This window comes from Condylura cristata, unplaced genomic scaffold, assembly GCF_000260355.1.
Source record: "Condylura cristata isolate star-nosed mole 26May11 unplaced genomic scaffold, ConCri1.0 scaffold00017, whole genome shotgun sequence".
In the NCBI taxonomy this organism is placed as follows: domain Eukaryota; kingdom Metazoa; phylum Chordata; class Mammalia; order Eulipotyphla; family Talpidae; genus Condylura; species Condylura cristata.
In genome coordinates this window covers 2,592,309-2,611,483 of record NW_004567118.1, presented here as the reverse complement: position 1 = coordinate 2,611,483, position 19,175 = coordinate 2,592,309, and the positions used below count along the sequence as shown (strand labels likewise).

At 49.5% G+C, this 19,175-nt stretch overlaps 2 protein-coding genes across 3 annotated transcripts in view; one reads left to right on the top strand and one right to left on the bottom strand.

Annotated features, from left to right (window-relative positions):
- Window positions 1-6: 6 nt before the first annotated feature.
- On the top strand, window positions 7-3,299 carry RND2 (Rho family GTPase 2). The gene is made up of 5 exons (XM_004684124.2): window positions 7-168; window positions 632-719; window positions 1,460-1,569; window positions 2,286-2,420; window positions 2,510-3,299. The coding sequence occupies exons 1-5, from the start codon at window positions 67-69 to the stop codon at window positions 2,762-2,764; spliced, it is 690 nt and encodes a 229-aa protein (XP_004684181.1). The 5' UTR covers window positions 7-66; the 3' UTR covers window positions 2,765-3,299.
- Window positions 3,300-15,679: 12,380 nt separating this feature from the next.
- The window catches only part of BRCA1 (breast cancer 1, early onset), a 49,690-nt gene continuing 46,194 nt past the window's right edge, over window positions 15,680-19,175 (bottom strand). Inside the window, exons 20-22 of one of the 2 annotated variants that reach the window (XM_012726106.1) lie at window positions 18,266-18,339; window positions 17,549-17,609; window positions 15,680-16,888 (exon numbers count right to left, since the gene is read on the bottom strand). In XM_012726106.1, the coding sequence (XP_012581560.1) occupies window positions 16,767-16,888; window positions 17,549-17,609; window positions 18,266-18,339 (257 nt within the window). In that variant the 3' untranslated portion in view covers window positions 15,680-16,766. The remainder of the gene's footprint in view (window positions 16,889-17,548; window positions 17,610-18,265; window positions 18,340-19,175) is intronic. The other variant, XM_004684123.2, reaches the window with a different exon arrangement.

Genomic DNA, 19,175 nt, shown 5'->3' with positions numbered 1-19,175 from the left:
GGCGGGGGAGGCGGCAGCGCGGCCCGGGAGGGGGGCTGTGCTGGGGGCCGGCGCGTAGCCGGCACTATGGAGGGACAGAGCGGCCGCTGCAAAATCGTGGTGGTAGGGGACGCGGAGTGCGGCAAGACGGCGCTGCTGCAGGTGTTCGCCAAGGACGCCTACCCCGGGGTGAGGGACCCGCGTTTGAGAGGCGGGCGCTGAGGCCGCGGGGGTGGGTGATTGGGGCTCGGGGGACAGGAGGGTATGAATGTACTGGGGTAACCAGGGACAAGAGTGAGGGGCTCTGAGGGCTTTGGGGTTCTGGAAGGACTGCAGAAGATTGGGGCGGGAGGAATTGGGGAGCAGGGTGAGATGAATGGGCTTTGGGAGAATCAGAATCCCGGAGGGGGCGCTAGGGGAATATAAGGGGTCCTGATCTTCGGAGATGGGGAGAACGAGGAGCTGAAGGAACCTGGAAGGGGTCTGGAAGCCTGGCAGAGATTCTGCGGAGGCAGCAGCTACCGGCTCCCCCTTTGCCTAACACTAGACCAACTTGTGCCAGGGGCTGAGCTGGACGGGGTGTGGGATTGAGGAGGGCATTCGTGTGGGCTGAAGGCTGTGGGATCTCATCTTGACCCATCCGTGTCTGCAGAGTTATGTCCCCACCGTGTTTGAGAACTACACCGCGAGCTTTGAGATCGACAAGCGCCGCATAGAGCTCAACATGTGGGACACTTCAGGTAGCCAAGTCCCCCGGGGTCACCCTGACTTCCAAGACCCGGACCCTAACCCCTCCTTCAGCTAGACTCTGAGGAGCCAGGTTAGCTCAGCTTATCCATCCAATTCTAGGAGGAGAGAAAGTCAGAATTCTGCTATAAGTCAGGGAAACTGAGGGAGAGCTTGCTGACACGCATGGCTAACATGTCCTGAAGGAGAAAGCCTAGTATCCATCCCCTCAACCCGGATTCTGCCTGCCTGGGAAAGCCGAGAAGGGATGGCTTTTATGTTGGAACATGTTCCTTAGGAGATGGGGCTAGATTTAGGCAAGACATTTAGAATTTCTTTGGGGGGAAGGGGAGACTGTTTCTCTGGATTTAACTAGAATCTCTGATCAGGTCCCAAGAGGACCTGCTCCCCCCAGACCCCTAGAAATGGAGGAGGGCTTCCCTGGAGGACTTTGGAAGATGTCTGTAAAGCCCAAATAGCACATGCAAAATTTTGTGAGAATGTGTGTCTTCTCAAAGACACAGAAAAGACTAAGAATTACTCTTTAGAGAAATCCTTAGGGAAGTAAAGAACTGTTTTCTGCCTTCTGCTCCCCTCCTTGGAGAAACACAGACCCCCTGGTGGTTATTAACAACAGCTCTTTTCCATTATCTGGTCAAGCATCCCTTGACCAGGATTGCTAAGGTCTCCCATTCCCTTCCAGGCCTCCCACCCACTCAGGACCCTCGTCTGTTCCCTCCCTGTCTTCTCTTAGGTTCCTCGTACTATGATAACGTCCGGCCCCTGGCCTATCCTGATTCAGACGCTGTGCTCATCTGCTTCGACATTAGCCGACCAGAAACTCTGGACAGTGTCCTCAAGAAGGTGGGAGCCCGGGGAAGCAGAGCGGCTAGACTGAAGAGAACCAGAAACAACATAGTCCTGACACAGTGGGCAGGAGGAGAAAGTGGGGCACGGCCATTAGCCATGTGTGAAGTTTTTCATTCCCTATTCTCCCACCCCGTTTCCTGGAACTAAGTCCCCACTGCTGGATAGGCATCAGGGGAGTTGAAGGCTGAACTGGGAGAAGTACCCAAGGGATTCCTTATTGACTCCTTCCGGCGTGGGTGTGGGAGCCCCACGCAGAGGACAGGGATGCTGCTCCCAGGGCTCTGGAAAGCCCTGTGGCCCCCTATCCAGAGCTCTGTTCCAGAAGCAAAGCCCTGCTGAAAGGACCTGAGTCAGCGGAGGCAGACATGGTTCCATGGGGGAGGGGAGGTCAGAACTGATCTGTTCTCAGAAACAAATCTGGAGAAGGGGTGGGAACGGGAAGGTCACAGGCTGGCAGACCCTGCATGACCCTTGAGGTGGAAGCAGGGCCCGCAAGCCTACAGCCGCACTGCTATCCTCTCCCCCCTCCTCTTTTCCTTCACCCCAATCTCGCTTTCAACCCAAGCCCACTTATCCCCATTTCCTTCACAGGGGAAGGTCCAGAGGGGTGCAGGTTCCTGTGTGTGTGAGAAGGGGCATTCTCCTGTGTGAAACAGGGGATCACCTTGGGCCTCCTTCTGCCTTCCGTAATGATTCCTTCTCCCATATAGTGGCAAGGTGAGACTCAGGAGTTTTGCCCCAATGCCAAGGTTGTGCTGGTTGGCTGTAAACTGGACATGCGGACCGACCTGGCCACACTGAGGGAGCTGTCCAAGCAGAGGCTTATCCCTGTCACACATGAGCAGGTGGGCACACTTGGCCTGACCCTAGGCCTCCCTATCCTTGCTGTGCTGCAGGCTAAGTCCATAACTTCCTCCGTCCACTTGCCTTCTAGGGCACTGTGCTGGCCAAGCAGGTAGGGGCCGTGTCCTACGTGGAGTGCTCCTCCCGGTCCTCCGAGCGTAGCGTCAGGGACGTCTTCCACGTGGCCACAGTGGCCTCCCTTGGTCGCGGCCATCGGCAGCTTCGCCGTACCGACTCACGCCGGGGACTCCAGAGATCAGCCCAGCTGGCGGGACGGCCAGACCGGGGGACCGTGGCTGAAGGCGAGATACACAAGGATCGAGCCAAGAGCTGCAACCTCATGTGAGGGCCCAGGGTGGGGTGGTGTGAGGGAGGGCACACTTGTTCCCCTGCCTGTACCAGGGTTTCTGACCTCCTCATTCTGGCTGGGACTTCAGGGCAGGCCTCATGAGCCATCCTGAGCAGGGAGCTGCAGGCAGAGGGTGCCAGCATTCCTCACATCTTCACCCCCCTCCTCTCTACAGGAAGTTGAGAGAGTAGCAGGGCTGGCATCTGGGCCGAGAGCTGGATAGGCAGGGGGTTGGGGAAACTGGCATCAAGCAGTGACCTTGACTGTCTCAGAATATGAAGGGTGCCTTCCCTCCGCCCCTGTGACATCTCCCAGTCCTGGCTTCCTTCCCTAAGGAAAGTGTCATGCTTTGACCTTCCCTTTTTCTCTCCTCTCACTTCTCCAGCTGATCTTAATCATTCTAACCTCCAGGCAACATGCACTAAATTACAAAGCAAGTTGAGAAGCCCCTCACTGGTCTATACCCACCAACCCTACCTTCTCCCCTTCCCTCTCCAATAGTCACCAATAAAGCCCATGTCCTTGGGAAATGGCTCTGGCTTTATTTGTTGCTTTCTTAAAAAAAAAAACAAAAAAACATTCTGCCAATCTCTAGCAGGAGGGAAAGTTAGCCTTCAGGAAGAACTTTCCTATCTGTGCCCACAGAGATATAGAGCTGAGGCAGGACCTTGGGCCAGATTAGCAATGTCTTTTTAGGAAGGGGTGGGGGGGTGCTGAGACATCTTGGGAATAGTCATCTCAGTTTATGGGCCAGACAGCCCTAAGGCCATCGCTGTGACTCAGCTGACCCTTCCCCCATTCACCCCCTGTGGGAAAGGGTCTGTGTAAGTGGTCCAGGCCTCTCATTCACCAGCCCCACCTCTTCTCTCCCGACTTGGAATCTGCAGGTGCCCTGGGACTTGTGGGGGTGGGGAGGGCATCAGGAGCCTTCAGTCACAGAAGTCAACCCTGTGCCCTGGGAAGATTCCCCAAGAGGACAGTAGTTTGATTGTGGGGGTCTCCTCAGAGCAGAGCATATCCTTTCCATCCCAAATAGGACTGTAGAGGGAGCATCAACTGTGAGTTTAGGGTCACCCCCTCTACCCCACTCCCTAGAGAAGGAAAGCCAGTTGAGGGGCCGATGGGAGCACTTGTTTTCAGGAAAGACAGAGCTGGTCTGTTTTCTTGGGAGTCTGGTTTCACATTGTCCTGTATTCCCTCCCTGGCTCTGGTCCCACTGGCCTCTTTTCGGTGACATTCTCCCCCAGGAACCATCCCTGGCCCTCCCCTCCCCCAGTCCCAGTCATCTCTTCCAGACACACTCTGGGAGAGAACACAGACCTTACCCTCCCATCTGCAGGGACTCCCCCAAAGCCCCCCACTTCACAGCCTGTCCCTCCATCATTCATTCAGCAGATATGTGCTGAACACCAACTGTGTGCCAGGCACGGGCTGGAGATTCTGAAAGGACCAGCCTGTGCTCTGGGGGACAGCCCAATGGGGAAAAGAGGTGCCCCAGGTGTGCGGGTGCCTGGCTGCGGAGCGACTTGCCTTCTTGGGAGCCAGTCTGTGGCCAGGTCCTGAGGGTGAGGAGTTTGCCAGGCAGTGCAGACACAGGAAAGCCCTCTTGGCAGAGGGGATGGCACGTGCAAACATGTGGCGGTGAGGAGGAACAGGCAGTGGGCTGCCCTAGAGAGGAGGGCAGAAGATGGAGCCGGGGACAGTAGATCAGGCTGCAGCCCACCGAGGTACCAGGGTTTCTTCTGAGGATGAGAGGAGCCGTCAGGGATTTCAAGCAGAGAATGAAGTGCCCAGATTTGGTTTTTAGGGGATGGCTCTCTGGATGGGGTGACAGAGGCTGGGGCTCTGAGATATGCCATTTCAAATAGTTTGGGCTTTCACTGTACCAGAGCCCTGTCTCAGGACCGGAAACCACCCACTCCTGGCTCATCTACCCCTTTCCCTTCCTCTCCTGCAGGACCCTGTCCTGGCCCATCTCAATCTCCTCAAGAATTCCAGGACAGTTTCAAACCCCACTGGGCATGCCATACTCACACCAGAGACCTGGTTAATGGCTGCCTCTGGGAGCCCCCCCCCCAGACCCTGAGTTTCAGATTAAGGGTGGTGGAGAGGGCCAGGGGTCCCAGACAGCTAGGTGACCCAGTGGATTCTCAAAGGGCTGACCCTTTATATATTCACTTGGGATTTGGGGCCACATGGTTTATCTTTTCCACACTGAATTTTGGCAAAAAGCAGGCTCGGGCCTGTAGCCTCCAAAGTGCAGTTTTCATGCCCTCTCTCCTCTTCCCACCTCCTCATCCTGTGCTCAGAGCTCAGGGAATGCAAATGCATTTCAATATCTGCCTAAAGCAAACATAATTAGGAAGATAAATCAGTTGGAGGAACCCCCAAAGTTTAATACACTTCCAGCACCACGGGGATCAAATTTCTGTTCCCCTGGGGTCTGGGTTGCCAAGCATTTCTGGAGAGGGGGCCTCAGTGTAGGAGGAGGGATGTGGCTGCTCCATGATCCTCAAAGGTGCCTGCAGGCTGGAGAGAGGGGACCTCAAACCCCCAACCCCTTGCACATGCTGGAGTCAGACTTAGCTTCCTTCTCCACAGTTGTTTCCCCAACAAATTTGAGAAACAATGTCGCCTCGCTAATCATTTAATGAAATAAACAACTAACCACAAGTGATGCTGCCAGTGCTTTTTAACCTCCACAATCAGTCTGCCCAGGAGGGAGTGGGGAGGATGGTGGGGAGGGGATATGGGTGTGTGCGTGGGGTGGGTTGGGGAGGAATTTCAAGTGAAACTCAACTGCAGTCAGTTCTGACCTGAAACCTCCCTGATGCTGGGCCATCCATCCCTTGAGACTCAGGCCTCCCCAGGAGGGACAGTCGTGAGAGTTTGGGATGTGGAGGCGAAGGTCCACAGCTGGCCTGGGACCCAGCTCGCTGCTTCCTCCCCTGGGAACCTTTACGGAGGCCTAGGCCTTGTGCCTTTAGAAACTCAGTTTTCACATCTGGAAAAGGGAGCTGACCACGTCTACCTATTGTTGAGGAATATGGAGAGAAAAGGGCTTTCGGTGAGGGCTGAGCTGACTCTTCACAAGTTAGACACATAGGCCAGTGCCTTTGAGGCAGACCTGTGGGGATCAGGAAAGGCTTCTTAGAGGGGGCTTCTGGGATGGGGGTTCAAAGTTGGGCAGTATAACAAAAGCCAGGAAGGGGGAGGTCGCTATCTCCCCACACTGATTCTGAGAGCTAAGGCTTATCAGTGACTTTGAAAGGTGGCAGCCCTTAGCCTTCATTTTTTTTTTTGAACTCCCCCATTATCTCTTTTAAGACTCCAGGTGAGAAGTGATGGATGTAATAGTGACCTCAGTTGGATGGGTCCTGCAGGCTGCAGGAGGCAGCCAGTGGCCTGAGGTCCCCCGTGGACACCAGGGCCCCGGCAGGGGAGGTACAGCTCTAGCCTCTTCCTCTATTCTTCCCCTCCTCTCCCAACAAAGGAGTTTCTTCTACACAATGCAGCCCTCCGCCCTCCTTCCCTCTTGCAGCTGGGTTCCCAAGTCTCCCTCCATCTCCAGTTAATCCTCTGCTCCCTCTCACGGCTGACGCTGACATGAGGGTCAGAGGAAGGAGGCTCCAGGTCCAGGCTACCCCCAGCAGCCAGAGACAAGAGGGACATGTACATACGTGCGTGCCCCTCCCCCCAAGAAAAATGCCTCTGCTGTTGACTCCTAAATAACAGATGTCTGTCTGCATATTAATGAGACTGGACGAATAATTGGTGAGTTTTTCATTCAGTGTCAGAATGAGCCCGGAGGCCTTACGTTCATGCACACTGACACCCACTCACCCTGACGTTCCCCTCCCCCAGAGCACAATGAGCCAGACACAGATGCTGGCAAGCTTGACCCAGAAAAGGAGGGGCAGACAGGGAACTGGATGAGGGTGTCAGCAGGAGGGTGACCTCCACAGTCTGGGGCCTGGGTCTGTCAGGTTCTCCTCTGGATCACTGTCTTCCCAGGCTCCCAGGGGCAAAAGCTAGCATTTATTAGATCTTACTACTATTCAGAGGGAGGACAGAGGAATGTGGGGGCCAGGGGATAGACCGGGCTGGGCACAGGGGAGAGGAGGAGGCAGGTGCTGCCCAGGGGAGAGCAACAAAGCAGTGACCTCGGGTGAGCTTGTGCTTTTCCTTAGCCCAGAATCCCAGGCCCGGACTCTGCTTTAGGTCCTGTGCCAGTGTGGCATAGGAAGAACGCAAGATTTTAAAAAATATTTACTTATTTGTGCATACAAGACCTGGGGTACAGGCCGGAGGTGCGGGGGATGAGAGGATTCACCAGTGGGGAACAGAACAGGCAGATCTACTTAAGCGCACTGCTGAGGGGAGCAGCAGGCAAGACAGGAGAGGTCTCCATGTGGGTCAGCTCCCTGATGGGGAATCCAACTCTACTGCAGTGTTTGTGATAGCTTCAGAGAGCTGTGGTTTAACCCATTGGGCCACCAGGCAGGGCCCATAAATGCAGGTTTTTGAGCCAGATGACTACCATCTATTTGCTGGTGGGTGATCTTTGTATATGTATGTGTGTAGAAGTACTGGGGCCAGAGGTGTGAGGGGCAGTAGGGGTGAGAGAATTCACTAGAGACAGAGTGGGGAGCAGAACAGGTGGATCTACTGAAATCCACTGCTGGGGGGAGCAGCAAGTGAGTCAGAAGAGATCAGCAGCGCCTTGTGGGTCAGCTCCCTGGCTGGGATCAATTTAGGTCATCATGGTGGGTGGTTGAGGATAACGCTGAAACTTAACCTCTAGACCACCTGGGAGGCCCATCAGCTGTGTGCTTTTAAGCAAGTTACCCAACCTCTCAGAGCTTTGCACTCTCCTTATCTTAGATCTTACTACTATGCAGAAGGAGCCCATGGTCTCTGAACACCTTGCAGCACTGGAAGGATGAAGTGAGATGAAGGATGTCATGTCTCTTAAATGTTTGGTTTAGAATAGGCCCCAACACATGCTTGTTCTCTCCACCTACCCCCCAAACACACTAAGACAGTTTCAAATTGCTGTTGTCTCCTGGCAGACCCATCCTTGTTAGGGCAGGGGCTAATTAGAAGTTTAGTAATTATCCTGGCTGCCTGGAAACCAGGAGGAAAAGATAGAGACGGGCACGAACAGGGAGAGAGATAAGACAGACACAGTGGAGAGAACAGATGGAAAACCACGGCTGCAGTAGGAGCGACCACAGACATCCAGACTGCAAGACCGGAGTGGGGAAGGTTCCGCAGGCAAGGGAATGCACTCTGCAGAGAGCGCAGAAGCTGGACGGTGGGTTCTGGAAGCCCCAGTTCTGCCATAAGTCACTGTTGGACCTTAGCAAGTCTCAAGTCCTCTTTGTATCTCAGTCTCCTCATCTGTACGTTGAGGGGGTGGATTGCTCTCCAAGACCCCTTTCCATTGTGTGAGGGAGAGGCGCGGGCCCTGCCCCGTGCTCGAAGCTCCATCAATCACTCTTGCTCCGTTTCCTCTCTCACTTAGTAACTGAATCTGCTGCGCCAGCAGACAAGTGTCCATTGTGTCCTAATGAGGGACGAGCAGGGAAAGCCAATCATTTATGATGCAAATGAGCGGCAGTGCAGCCACCTCGCTTTCACTGAGTGCCTCTCTTCTGCCCAGGCCCACATGCTCCAGTTGGGCCTTTCTCCTTAGCTCCAGTTTCCATCTGGTCCTGGAGGGAGGAGGGGAGGAGTCCCAGACGGGCCTTCCCATTGTTGCTTGCCGCCACTCCAAGGAAGGAGCCTCAATTTTCACAGCTTCAGAGAGGCCCAGCTTCTCTCCCCGCCCTAAAAAGCTCCCCCAGCAACGGATTTTGTTTTCCATTGAGGTGAAACCCATATAATGAACAGTGAGTTATTTCAAGGTGTAGAAATCCATGGCATCCTGTGGGTCCATCATGTACTTTTGCCACTTCTCTGGGCTCTGGCGTTTTGCCTCTCCATCTGTTTCCACACCCCAAGGCCTTCAGTAGCAAGAGGATACTGCTGAGCCTTCAACAGGGTTGAGAGTGATGGGGGACAGCCTTGGGCAGAAGGCTGGGAAAAGCTCAGATTGACCAGGGACAAAGAGGACAGCCCAGCACTTGAGGACAGAGCCAAGGGGAGCCAGATTTAGCGAGAAGAGAGCAAACTTCAAGGCCTTTGGCAGCACAACCCCGGGTCACCTCTTTAGGAAACCTCTTGAATTCCTATATGAAGATTTTCTTGTCCCCTATTGACTTCTCAGGCATTTGGCTAGAAACCAGAGGCCACTCCAGCCGTCCCTGTTTCCATGGCGTTCAGAGCCTCTGTGGACTTGGGAATGAACCCGCCAGCAGGTTTCTAACCTTGACAGCTTGTGGGAAGGGGGCTGTGACAGTTACCACAAACCTCTGCCTCCTGCATTTATCAGACCCAAGGACAGGGAAGATTTTCTACCTATTTGGCAATAGTTTATTTCATTTTTAAAAATTTAAAAAAGATTTATTTATGCATACAAGAACTGGGGTACAGGCCAGAGGTGTGGGTGTGTGTGTGAGAGGACTCACCAGAGCAGGGAGCAGAACAGGCAGATTGACTGAAATACACTGCTGAGGGGAGGAGAGGCCCGGAGAGGAGAGGTCTGCTATTCCATGTGGATCAGCTCCCTGGCCAGGGCAGTAATAGCATTGAGGCTTAACCCCTAAGCCACTAGAAGAGTTCCCCCGGCACTAGTTTATTCCAGGGCCCTATAACCTCGGCACTAGTTTATTCCAGGGCCCTATAACCTAACAGCTGGGAAGATCCACATAAGTTGTAATTTGAGTTTCTCTTGTAAATATATACTACCGTTTGGTTTTATGTCATTTTCAAGAGAAGACAGCAAACATCTGCTCACCTGTCTGTTATCTTTACAGATTTGCTTTCCCCTTCTTCCCTAATGTAGGACATGTGGTAATGCTAAAAAAATAAATAAATAAAAGCTCAACTTTTCTGGAATTAACCAGTGCCAACTGCTGCAGCATTACAGAGAAAAATCTTTCAGATAGTCACAATCCATCTTTATTGACCCTGACCCCACTCAATTGGAGTCCGCAGGCCCTCTCTCCCAGACAAAATACAGCCTAGACAATATAATGAGGGTGTTTCCATCTGTGGCCTAATGAATAGGGTGTCCTGGGCTAGTTAGTTCCAGGTCTGCCATCAAGTCACTGGGTGAATTTTGACAAGGCCCTGGACCTGTTTTATCATCTACAAAGTGGGGATAACAATCTTTATCCTAGCTGCCGCTGAGGGAATAAGTGAGGAGAAGTAATGTTTGTGCCAGTGCTTTGAACCTGCGAGATTATCATGAACATCGTAATTATTTCTCCAGTGATGGCGGCAGCAGTTTATCTGTCTTAGGGATCCAGCCTGGAGGAGGTGTTGCTGGAGGACACAGGATAAGGGAAATGGATGTTCTGTCTGGGTAGTTGTGCGTCTGATGAATCGCAACTGGTTGGCTTCAGGATAGGCAAAACAGAACCCAAGAAGCAATCCTGTATGTGAGGGCTTAGAAGAAAGTGGTTCCTGAACATTTAGATCTCTAATAGTTTTTGGATTCCTAGAAAAAAAATGGTGGGAAGGGAATTACTGGCATTCCCAATGACAGAATGTGGCTGCCTTCCCAAGGGCCAAAGTTCTTGGGGGTAGGGTCAGCAGCTACTCACTGGGTACCTAACAAGGTATCTGCCAAGTACAGAGCTGGGCTATAGCAAAGATAAAATAATATTAAACCTGCTATCAGGATCTTATAGTCAAACAAAAATAGAAAGCACACATATTAAGTTGCTGAAGAAAGTTTCATCCATATATCAACACTTCTGAGGGTGCGTATTTTTTTGATAAGACTGAGTAAGACTGAGTAACTTGTTCATGCATCTTCAGGTGCCACTTAAATAGCTAAGTCTAAAAAGAAAGCCTAAATAAATAAGCGGCTAAATCTGGGGAGGTCTGAGTGTGTAGCGGTTCCCATTGGAAGATCCTGGGGGAGGCCCATGGAGGTGGAGTGTAGGACTTGGGTATCTGGGGAGGCACAGCAGGACTCAGAGCAGAAGATAGTAAGGAGCCCTTCTTGGTCCAAGGGGTTAAAACACAGCACTATGAAGCTATCACAGTCACAGCAGCATGAGTTTGATTCCCCGGCCAGAGAGGGGACCCACATGGCGTGGCTGACCTCTCCTGACCCGCCTGCTGCTCCCCTTGGCAGTATATTTCAGTATGTTCTGCTCCCTACTCTGCCTCTGTTCTGTGTGCATGAATGAATCTTTAGGAAAAAAGAAAAGAAAAGAAAACACAGCGTGGAGAAAATCTGTAGGTCCCCACACTTGATGAACAGGGTCGTGAAGAGGCAGCAGATGAGGCACTGGCGAGGGTGGGGGGGGGTGGGTCAGAGAAATGTACCCTTAGAAGACTTCCATCTCTTCTCTTGCTACATCAGACACTTCTTTCCCCAGTTCTGGCAGCTGAGAATTCTCACCTGGGCCTTCTTTATTACCCGGCAAAATGCTTCAAACTCCAAGAGTCCCCCGAGATGCCTTGCCTAGGAACCCTCCCAGCAGGCAGGCCTCCACCCTATCACAAAGCCCTCAAAGGCTCTCTGTCTAAAGCACAGTTCTGTAATAGTTTTCAGAGGTCCTTGTTCCACCCATTTAATAGTAAGCAATTTGAAGGCCAGTAATGGACCTTTGTCTCCCCGCTTCTACAGCCCTGGCACATAGACATGCACACACAGAATGGGACATGAGTGTCCCCTCAACACTGACCTCGTTATTACTTATTGTCTCCAAGGCCTAGTTCCCAACACAATCTAGACTCATGCACATCTGTTTATTTATTTTTATTTTAAATATTTAATTATGCATACAGATCTGGGGTACAAGCCAGAGTTGCAGGGGTGGTGAGAGATTCACCAGAAACAGAGTGTGGGGGTGGCAGAACAGGCAGAATGGCAAAGTACACTACTGAGGGGAGCAACCCGTGGGTCAGGAGAGGTCTGCTGTGCCACGTGGGTCACCTCCCTGACATGAATCAAACTCATGCTAAAGCGGCTGTGTCCAGCTTCATAGTCCTGTGCCTAACCCATTGTGCCACCAGGGAATTCACATGCATTTCTGTTTAAATCAAGGTTTTCCCTCCTCCTCTTGTGGTATGACCTTGGACAAGCTGCGTGACCTCTCAAAGTGTCACGTTTCCCATTTGGGTATGTTGGGAAAAATGCATAGTATTTAATAGGAATATGGCAAAGGGTAGTAATTAATGATTATGATTGTTGCTCCTGAGCGCTGACAAGATCCTTGGTCTACAGAATCCAGGGCTGGACCTTCATTTTCCTTTCTTTTCAATTTAGATGTCTTTTCCCAGCTGCCTCCTTGTTTCGTTCTCCCGGGATCTTTCCAGTGACCAGTCTCGGAGTGAGTCTGCCTGCCTTTTGGGCCAGGTTTCTCCCCTCAGAGAACCTGCTGGTGGCTCTCACTGGGTCTAAATTGCCTGTGCCTTGCTCTCCATCAGTCAATAAAGCTAAATGACAAAATCATTTGTTTTATTTATTCTTGTTACCTTGAGGGCTGTCTAAAATTGCCTTCTTTAGAAAGCCCTATTTGCATATCTCTATGTTGGCGTCAAAGGCTGCAGCTGTGGTTTCATTGCAATTTAAATATTAATAAAACCTCTTGCTATTTTTTTTAAAGCAGTCTGGCCCTTCTGCTCCTAAGTTGATAATATAATTCAATCTTTGTCCTTTGCTTTGGATTTTTTTAAAGGGCCATTTGGAGTCAACTTAACCCAGCTGCTATAACCTTGTAGCTAAGAGCCTTTTAGCAGTCCACGAACCAAGTTTTCCTTAACAGGTTCAAGATTCCCTGATCCTGGAGACAAGAGAATAGACCAGAAGTAACACATTATACCAATTAGCTCTTCCTTTAACTAAGCAGAGATTCCCTAACCTGAGTTTACTTCAGAATTGCAGACTGCTGTCCTCAAACCCCCCCCCACCACCAACCGCCCCAGTTTCTGATCCAGTAGGTCTGAAATGAGATCCCACAACTTGTCTCCCTTCATTCCCATCAGGGGACCACAGCTGAGACTCACTATACTGAACTGCTTGTTAAGTGCCTTAATCTGGGTTCTTAAAACTAGGTCCCCATCATGTGGCACCAGCCTCCGTTCTCTAGTGCTTCCAGGCTCTAACACCATTACGTGTATTTTCCCGATCATTCAGATTCATTTCAGGATCAGCTCCCTCGGCGTTCCCCCAATCTCCGCTCTCCACATGAGCTGGCTTTCTCCAGTTCTCCTTAATTTTCTATTTGCCCAGATTCATTTCTTTAATGTTCTCCTTGTTATGGGCAGATTTATAGGCTGTTAGAGGGAGCAAAGCATTACTGAAGTCTAGTAAAAGGGCCTGTGGCTCAGCCATTTTATAGCCTTTTGAGAAGCCAGTTCCCAGGTCCCCGGCGAGGCCTGTTCTCTCACGTGTCTGTGGGCAGATCTGCAGTTCCCCTCACTGGTCCTTCTCTGTGCAGGCTGCCTCTGGCACTGCCCTTATCTGCTCCTCGCAGACTTCACAGGATACATTCTGGGCAGCGGGGCTCCTTCCGCTCCAACCATCCCAACACTGATTCCTTTCTTTTCCTCCAGCATGTTTTTGAGCTGATACTTTGTTGATGATTCTGGTTGCATTTTTAGGAGGGAGATAATCTACCCAGCTCCTCTCCACCCAGGCTCCCTCCCTGTGCCCTGTGCCCACATGATAATCCCTCCCTTCTTCCTTTGCAGAATTCATTTCATGAAATGAGATAAAGGCAGTTCAGGAACTAGTTCCCAAAATGCTCTTGTACCCAGAGAGAGCAAAAGACCAAGGGAAGGAAAAGTGGGAGCACATTAGAAAGCCAGAGGAAGGTCAACGGAGGAACAAGATTTACTCCCAAATCAGATAAGGCTCTTACAACAGCCAAACACCAAGGATGCTGACATCAGAAGGGCAAGGGGCACTTCCAGAACAGACCTGGCAGACACGGGCTGGGAGACGGGCTGGGAGACCCTGAGACTATTGGAGAAATCTTAGTTTTTGTCATCTTTGCTTTCACCCAGCATTCCTGGGAAGGCAAGCTGTATTAAATGGGTGTTGCTTTTCCATGAACCCATTAGTGATGCAGGCAGCAGTGTGAAGCCTGGCTTTCCTCCAGGGTTCTGGAAGTCGTGGTTTGTCACTGGAAACGAGGTGCTTTGGGACGGAGGGTCACCGAATCCGCACTTCTGCTTGCTTCCTGGCTGCCTTTACTAACATGCCTGCACTCTGCAGCAGCAGTCTGAGACCTCTGTGCACCTGGCAGTGGAAGCTGGCTTCGGCCCTACGGAGGTCATGCTGTGGGTGAGGCTGAACTAGAAGTAGCTGACAACTAAAAGGTGAGCAATCATAAACTGGGGGGCTGACTGGAGTGGAAGCAAAAGTGGCCTTGACTCAGTGCTGTTAGTTCCTGGGCGAGGGCTGCTGTCTCAGGCAAGGCTGCCACATACATGGAATTAGGAACCTTCTAACTGCCTTTTCCATGGCCCATAAAAGAAACTGAGTGTTAGTTTCCCTCAAAACCCACTCCCCTTCAAAACTTTCTATGAGGGTTAAACAGCCAAGTCAAAGACTATGCAGATACAAAAATAATGAGATAGAAAGGAACAGGTTCAGATCTTCGGTTGTCATGACTAGTTGTGCAAACTGAGCAAAATTCCATTTTCAGTACCTGTTTTTCAAATGACAAATATCCACAGGGTTATGATGAAGACTGTGAGATAAAAGTGGAGTAAGAACGGTCAGTGCCATTTTCTCTAGTTTTCCTTCACCCACTCACCCTGCTCACAGTACTGAATTGTGTGAGAATCTCATTCTCGTCACCTCAAAGAAGATTCTAATTTCTGAAGACTGTGCAGACGTGATGCTACCAACTATGACCTGTGGACAGGCATGTTAAATAGGAGTGGTTGTGAGAATTCTAAATAAGCCCTCCCTAGGCTTCTGACTGCCGGTTATTCAAACACTAATCCTGGCACTGCTGTGAAGGGACTCTTTATTACTCTGTAATAAAGGCTAGGGACCTGAAGATGATCACCCAGGACCACCTGGGGGACACAATCTAATCATCTGAGGTGTAAAAACAGAAACTTCTCTGGTTGGAGTTAGAGCTACAAGTCAGAGAGATGCGGCAGAAGTCAGATTCCAAACGTGAGGAAGACTTGGCCAGCTGCTGCTGACTTGAAGAGGGAGCGAGGGTCTCATGAGCTTACAGCTCTTCTAACAAACACAGCTCTGCCAACACCTTGATTTTGGCTTTGTGAAACTGTAAACAAGAAACCAGTGGGCCAACTTGGGCTTCTGAGCTAGATGAGCTAGAGAACTACATGATAATAAAATGGGTGTTGTAGTTTTTTTTTTTTTTAAAGATTTATTTATGCATACAGAACTGGGGTACAGACCAGAGGTACAGGGGCAGTGAGAGGATTCATCAGAGACAGAGTGGGGAGCAGAATATGCAGATCTACTGAAATACACTGCTGAGGGGAACAGCAGTGCCATGTGGGTCACCTCCCTGGCCAGGGATCAAGTTCGTGCCAAAGTGGCTGCTAGATTCTAGTGCTGTGCTACCAGGGAGGCCCAACTGGGTGTTGTTTTAAGCCACTAGGTTTGTGATCATTTCCTTAAGTCAGCAGTAGAAAACCAGCGCAGTATTAAGTTCCCTCAATAAACGAGTAAGTAAGTACTGTTACTACCCCCATTTTATCGATGAAAAGAATGGCTCTGAGTGGAAAGGTTTTGAGAAAGTCTGCAGGAGTAAACCTCAAGAAGAGTCAGCTGGCGGAGGTACATGCCACCACGTTTATTTGCAGGTGAACAGTATTAACATTTAGAAAACAGATTTAACACAATCAGGTCTGTGATGTCCTCACAAACTGGAGAGCTAAGAGAGACCACCTAGTCCTTCCAACAGTTACAAACAGTTCTGGATAATGAGTTTATGAAAAACACTTTTTCTTCCTTCAGCAAACAAAATTATTTATGAAGCTGTACAGTTCAGCAATAGGGAGTAAAGGGAAAAAAATTACCTCGAGGAAAGCAACAGCTCCTTTCCTGGTGGGAGCTGTCACTTTACAGACATGAAATATTCATATCAGATAACTTATATTTCAAGAGGAATGGGTTACATATATCAGAGCTACAACAATAAACATGTTATTTATTACTACTGGGGAATTAGAAGATTCTCTTGGACACCAGTTCTTAAAAAGTCCGCTGTTTATAATACATCAGTCCTAAGAAATTCTTTAGCAATATAGCCCTGGTTGCTGGAGATCAGTATCAGCGTGACTCCTCTCTCCTCTGGTTTACCCTTAAGTTCCACATTTATGTGCATTCCCGCCTCTGAATTCCCTCCCCAGTGCTTCACTTCAACATCTGTGAGCTGCCCAAGGGCTGTTCTAAGTCACATAACAGATGCCCAAAGTACTTGCCTTCCATCAAAGAGTTAAGACTCTTGGCCTTTATGAACACAGGGTTTTTAGAGAAACAAATTCAGGGAAATTAGCTATTCTCCTGAGGCCAGCTACGCTCTAAGCCAGCCTCTCGCTCTAAGCCAGTAGCCCTGGTACAAGAGATAGCACTGATAAATAATGAATCAGCACCTTGCTCAATTGGTGGGGTTTAAATAGTTTTAAATTCTTTTCAGCTGAAAAATTACCACAATTTTGTACTCATGACAGATTTTCAAAGGGTGACTTGAAGCAGAAAATCTTTAAGGGACACTTGCATAGCCAGAAGTTCCTTTCAGGCTAATGTGTATAAAATATTTAGTAACTGGGACTGTGAAAAGATTGAAGAGGAAGGCCCAGGGCCTGGAAAAAGACCATTACTTAAATTCATTTCTTGGAATCCTGTGGAGACCGGCCCTATGTGTGTGGCTGGCTGGAATCAGCAGCTCGGGGGCATCTGGGGGATGAGGTAGGTGTCCAGCTCCTGGCACTGGTAGAGTGCTACGCTGTCTAATACCCACTCTCGGGTCACCACAGGTGCTTCACACATCTGACCAATTGCTGGGGACAGAGAACATAAGCAGAGATTAGTTGTCAATTCACATAATTCCCAGACCAGACTCTATAATCAATCTAACCTGAGGACCTGCTTGTATGAATTCTTAGGGTGCTGTTAGGAGCAAATTGTTGATCTTAATGCAATGCTTCAGGACTGCTGGTGAGGGCCTACAGTCTCTGGTAACTTTATTAAACTTGAGCTCCAATGTTAAAGAAAAAGTCACCAGAGAGAGGGAACAGCACTGCAATGTAATAAGATGGAAAATGTCTGCTGTTAAACAAAAAAACACAAACAGTATGATGCACATGATCACATTTGTATAAAACACATGTACATTTATACACATAGACAACTGGAAAAAAGTGATCATCTCCAGGTGGTGGGATTACTGGAATTATTGTACAGTTTTTGTACTCATTTACATTTTATTTGATAAATATTCATATTTACTACCCCTACCCCACCATAGAAAGTTTATATATAGCTTTCACAACACAAAACAAACAACAGTTTTAAAAGAACACTTCAGTAATTCATTCACTCATCAGATATTTACCAAGCATGCAGACTGTACTGAGAACTGTGTTATCAAACACGGGGTAACCTGTGGTAGTTCAAATCTGCCCAACTGGACTCCATGCACAGGCACACAGGGATCTTACCATGGAAGCCAGTGTCCTCTGTCCAGGCATCTGGCTGCACAACCACAACTGGATGAGTACCCTGCATCCCCAGGAAGGAAACAGCATTAGAAGCACAATCTGGGGGCCTCCCTGGTCACCTAGGGGTTACTTCTCAGCAATGTTATGTTACCACTGCAGCCTGAGTTTAATCCCCAGCCAGTGAGCTGACCCACATGGCGCAGCAGCCTGTCTTACCTGCTGCTCCCCTCAGCACTATATTTCAATCAGCCTGCTCTGCTCCCCACTCTGTCTCTGGTGAATCCTCCCCCAACCCTGCACCTCTGGCCTACACCCCAGTTCCTCTGTGCATAAATAAATCTTAAAAAGAAGCACAATATGCAAAGCTTTATCAAAGCAGGACTTTTCAAACAGTCACTTCATCATTTCTTGTTGGTTTGCTGAAGCAAACAATTCTGGACATAGCCACAGAAAGGAAGGGGAAAGAACACATGGCCAAAAAGGAGGGCTGGAGGGAGAGTCAGCCCTCAGCAGTAAAACACTTGGAGCTGCCAAGGCCTTGCTCATCCAGGACAGATGGAATCTTCTGGCACAGGTATGTGGTCAAAAAAGGCTGGAGGTAGAAACAGCCTTCTAAGCCTATACTGGGGGGCTCAGAAAGACTGATGGGTGTCCCTGTCACTCAATCACAGGGCAGAATAATGAGTAACCCCCTCTGAAAGGACACCAAGGGCTTACCTCACCAAGGGTGAATGATGAAGGCTCCTTCACCACAGAAGCCCCACAGAGACACACCATCCATTCCAGTTGATCTAAATAGGGCACAGACTTAAAATCACCACTGTTAACCTGGGCCTTCTACCCCCGACTCCTAAGGATGAAAGCTCACAGCAAGATTTATCAGTGGGAGCAGTCTCTCTGCTGTTGGTCTTAAACGAAAATCTATACTAGAAGTATGGATTCAAGTCAGTTTTCTTTTGATATGCTACCCACTCTGGTTATCAGTCTCCATAAGGTCACTTGGTAAAGTTTGATAGTCTGCAAATAAAATACTTTTGAAAGAAAAAAAAATTACAAGATCTAATTTCAATTAATTCGCAGTCTTTGGCTAAGATATTGTGAAAAATACCTGCCTCCTCTCCCTCCCTGTCTACCTGTGTGTTGGTAATTGATAATCGTAGCCACGGAGAGTAGCACATTTGGTGGCAATTACTGTAAACGTCAAGAGAAGGGAAGATAATTTATTCACTAAAAAAAAAAAAAAAAGAACCCAACATGTTACTCTGGATGGGAGCCGGCACACTCAGTACCCTGGGGAGCAAAGGCTACTCCTGAGCTGGGGTCCACACACTCAGGGGAAGGACAAGCAGAAGAAATCACAAAGATGTGCCTCTGCTCCTGAAAAATCAGCAGAACTACCGATAGTTTAGTTTCTGCGCCCACTGGGACGTTCTTCTCCTTCAGTCCATTTCTGTGGGTTGCTGAGCTGTTCCCAGTTTGAGTGAACTGAGGTCATATATCAAAGTAAAAAGTACTTATATCAAAGTAAGAAAACACTGAGAAATTCTTGAGTGCCATGTGGAAATTTCATAAAAACTCAATCTATAACCAATAAAGACAGAAACAAAATTATTTTTTCCATATTCTC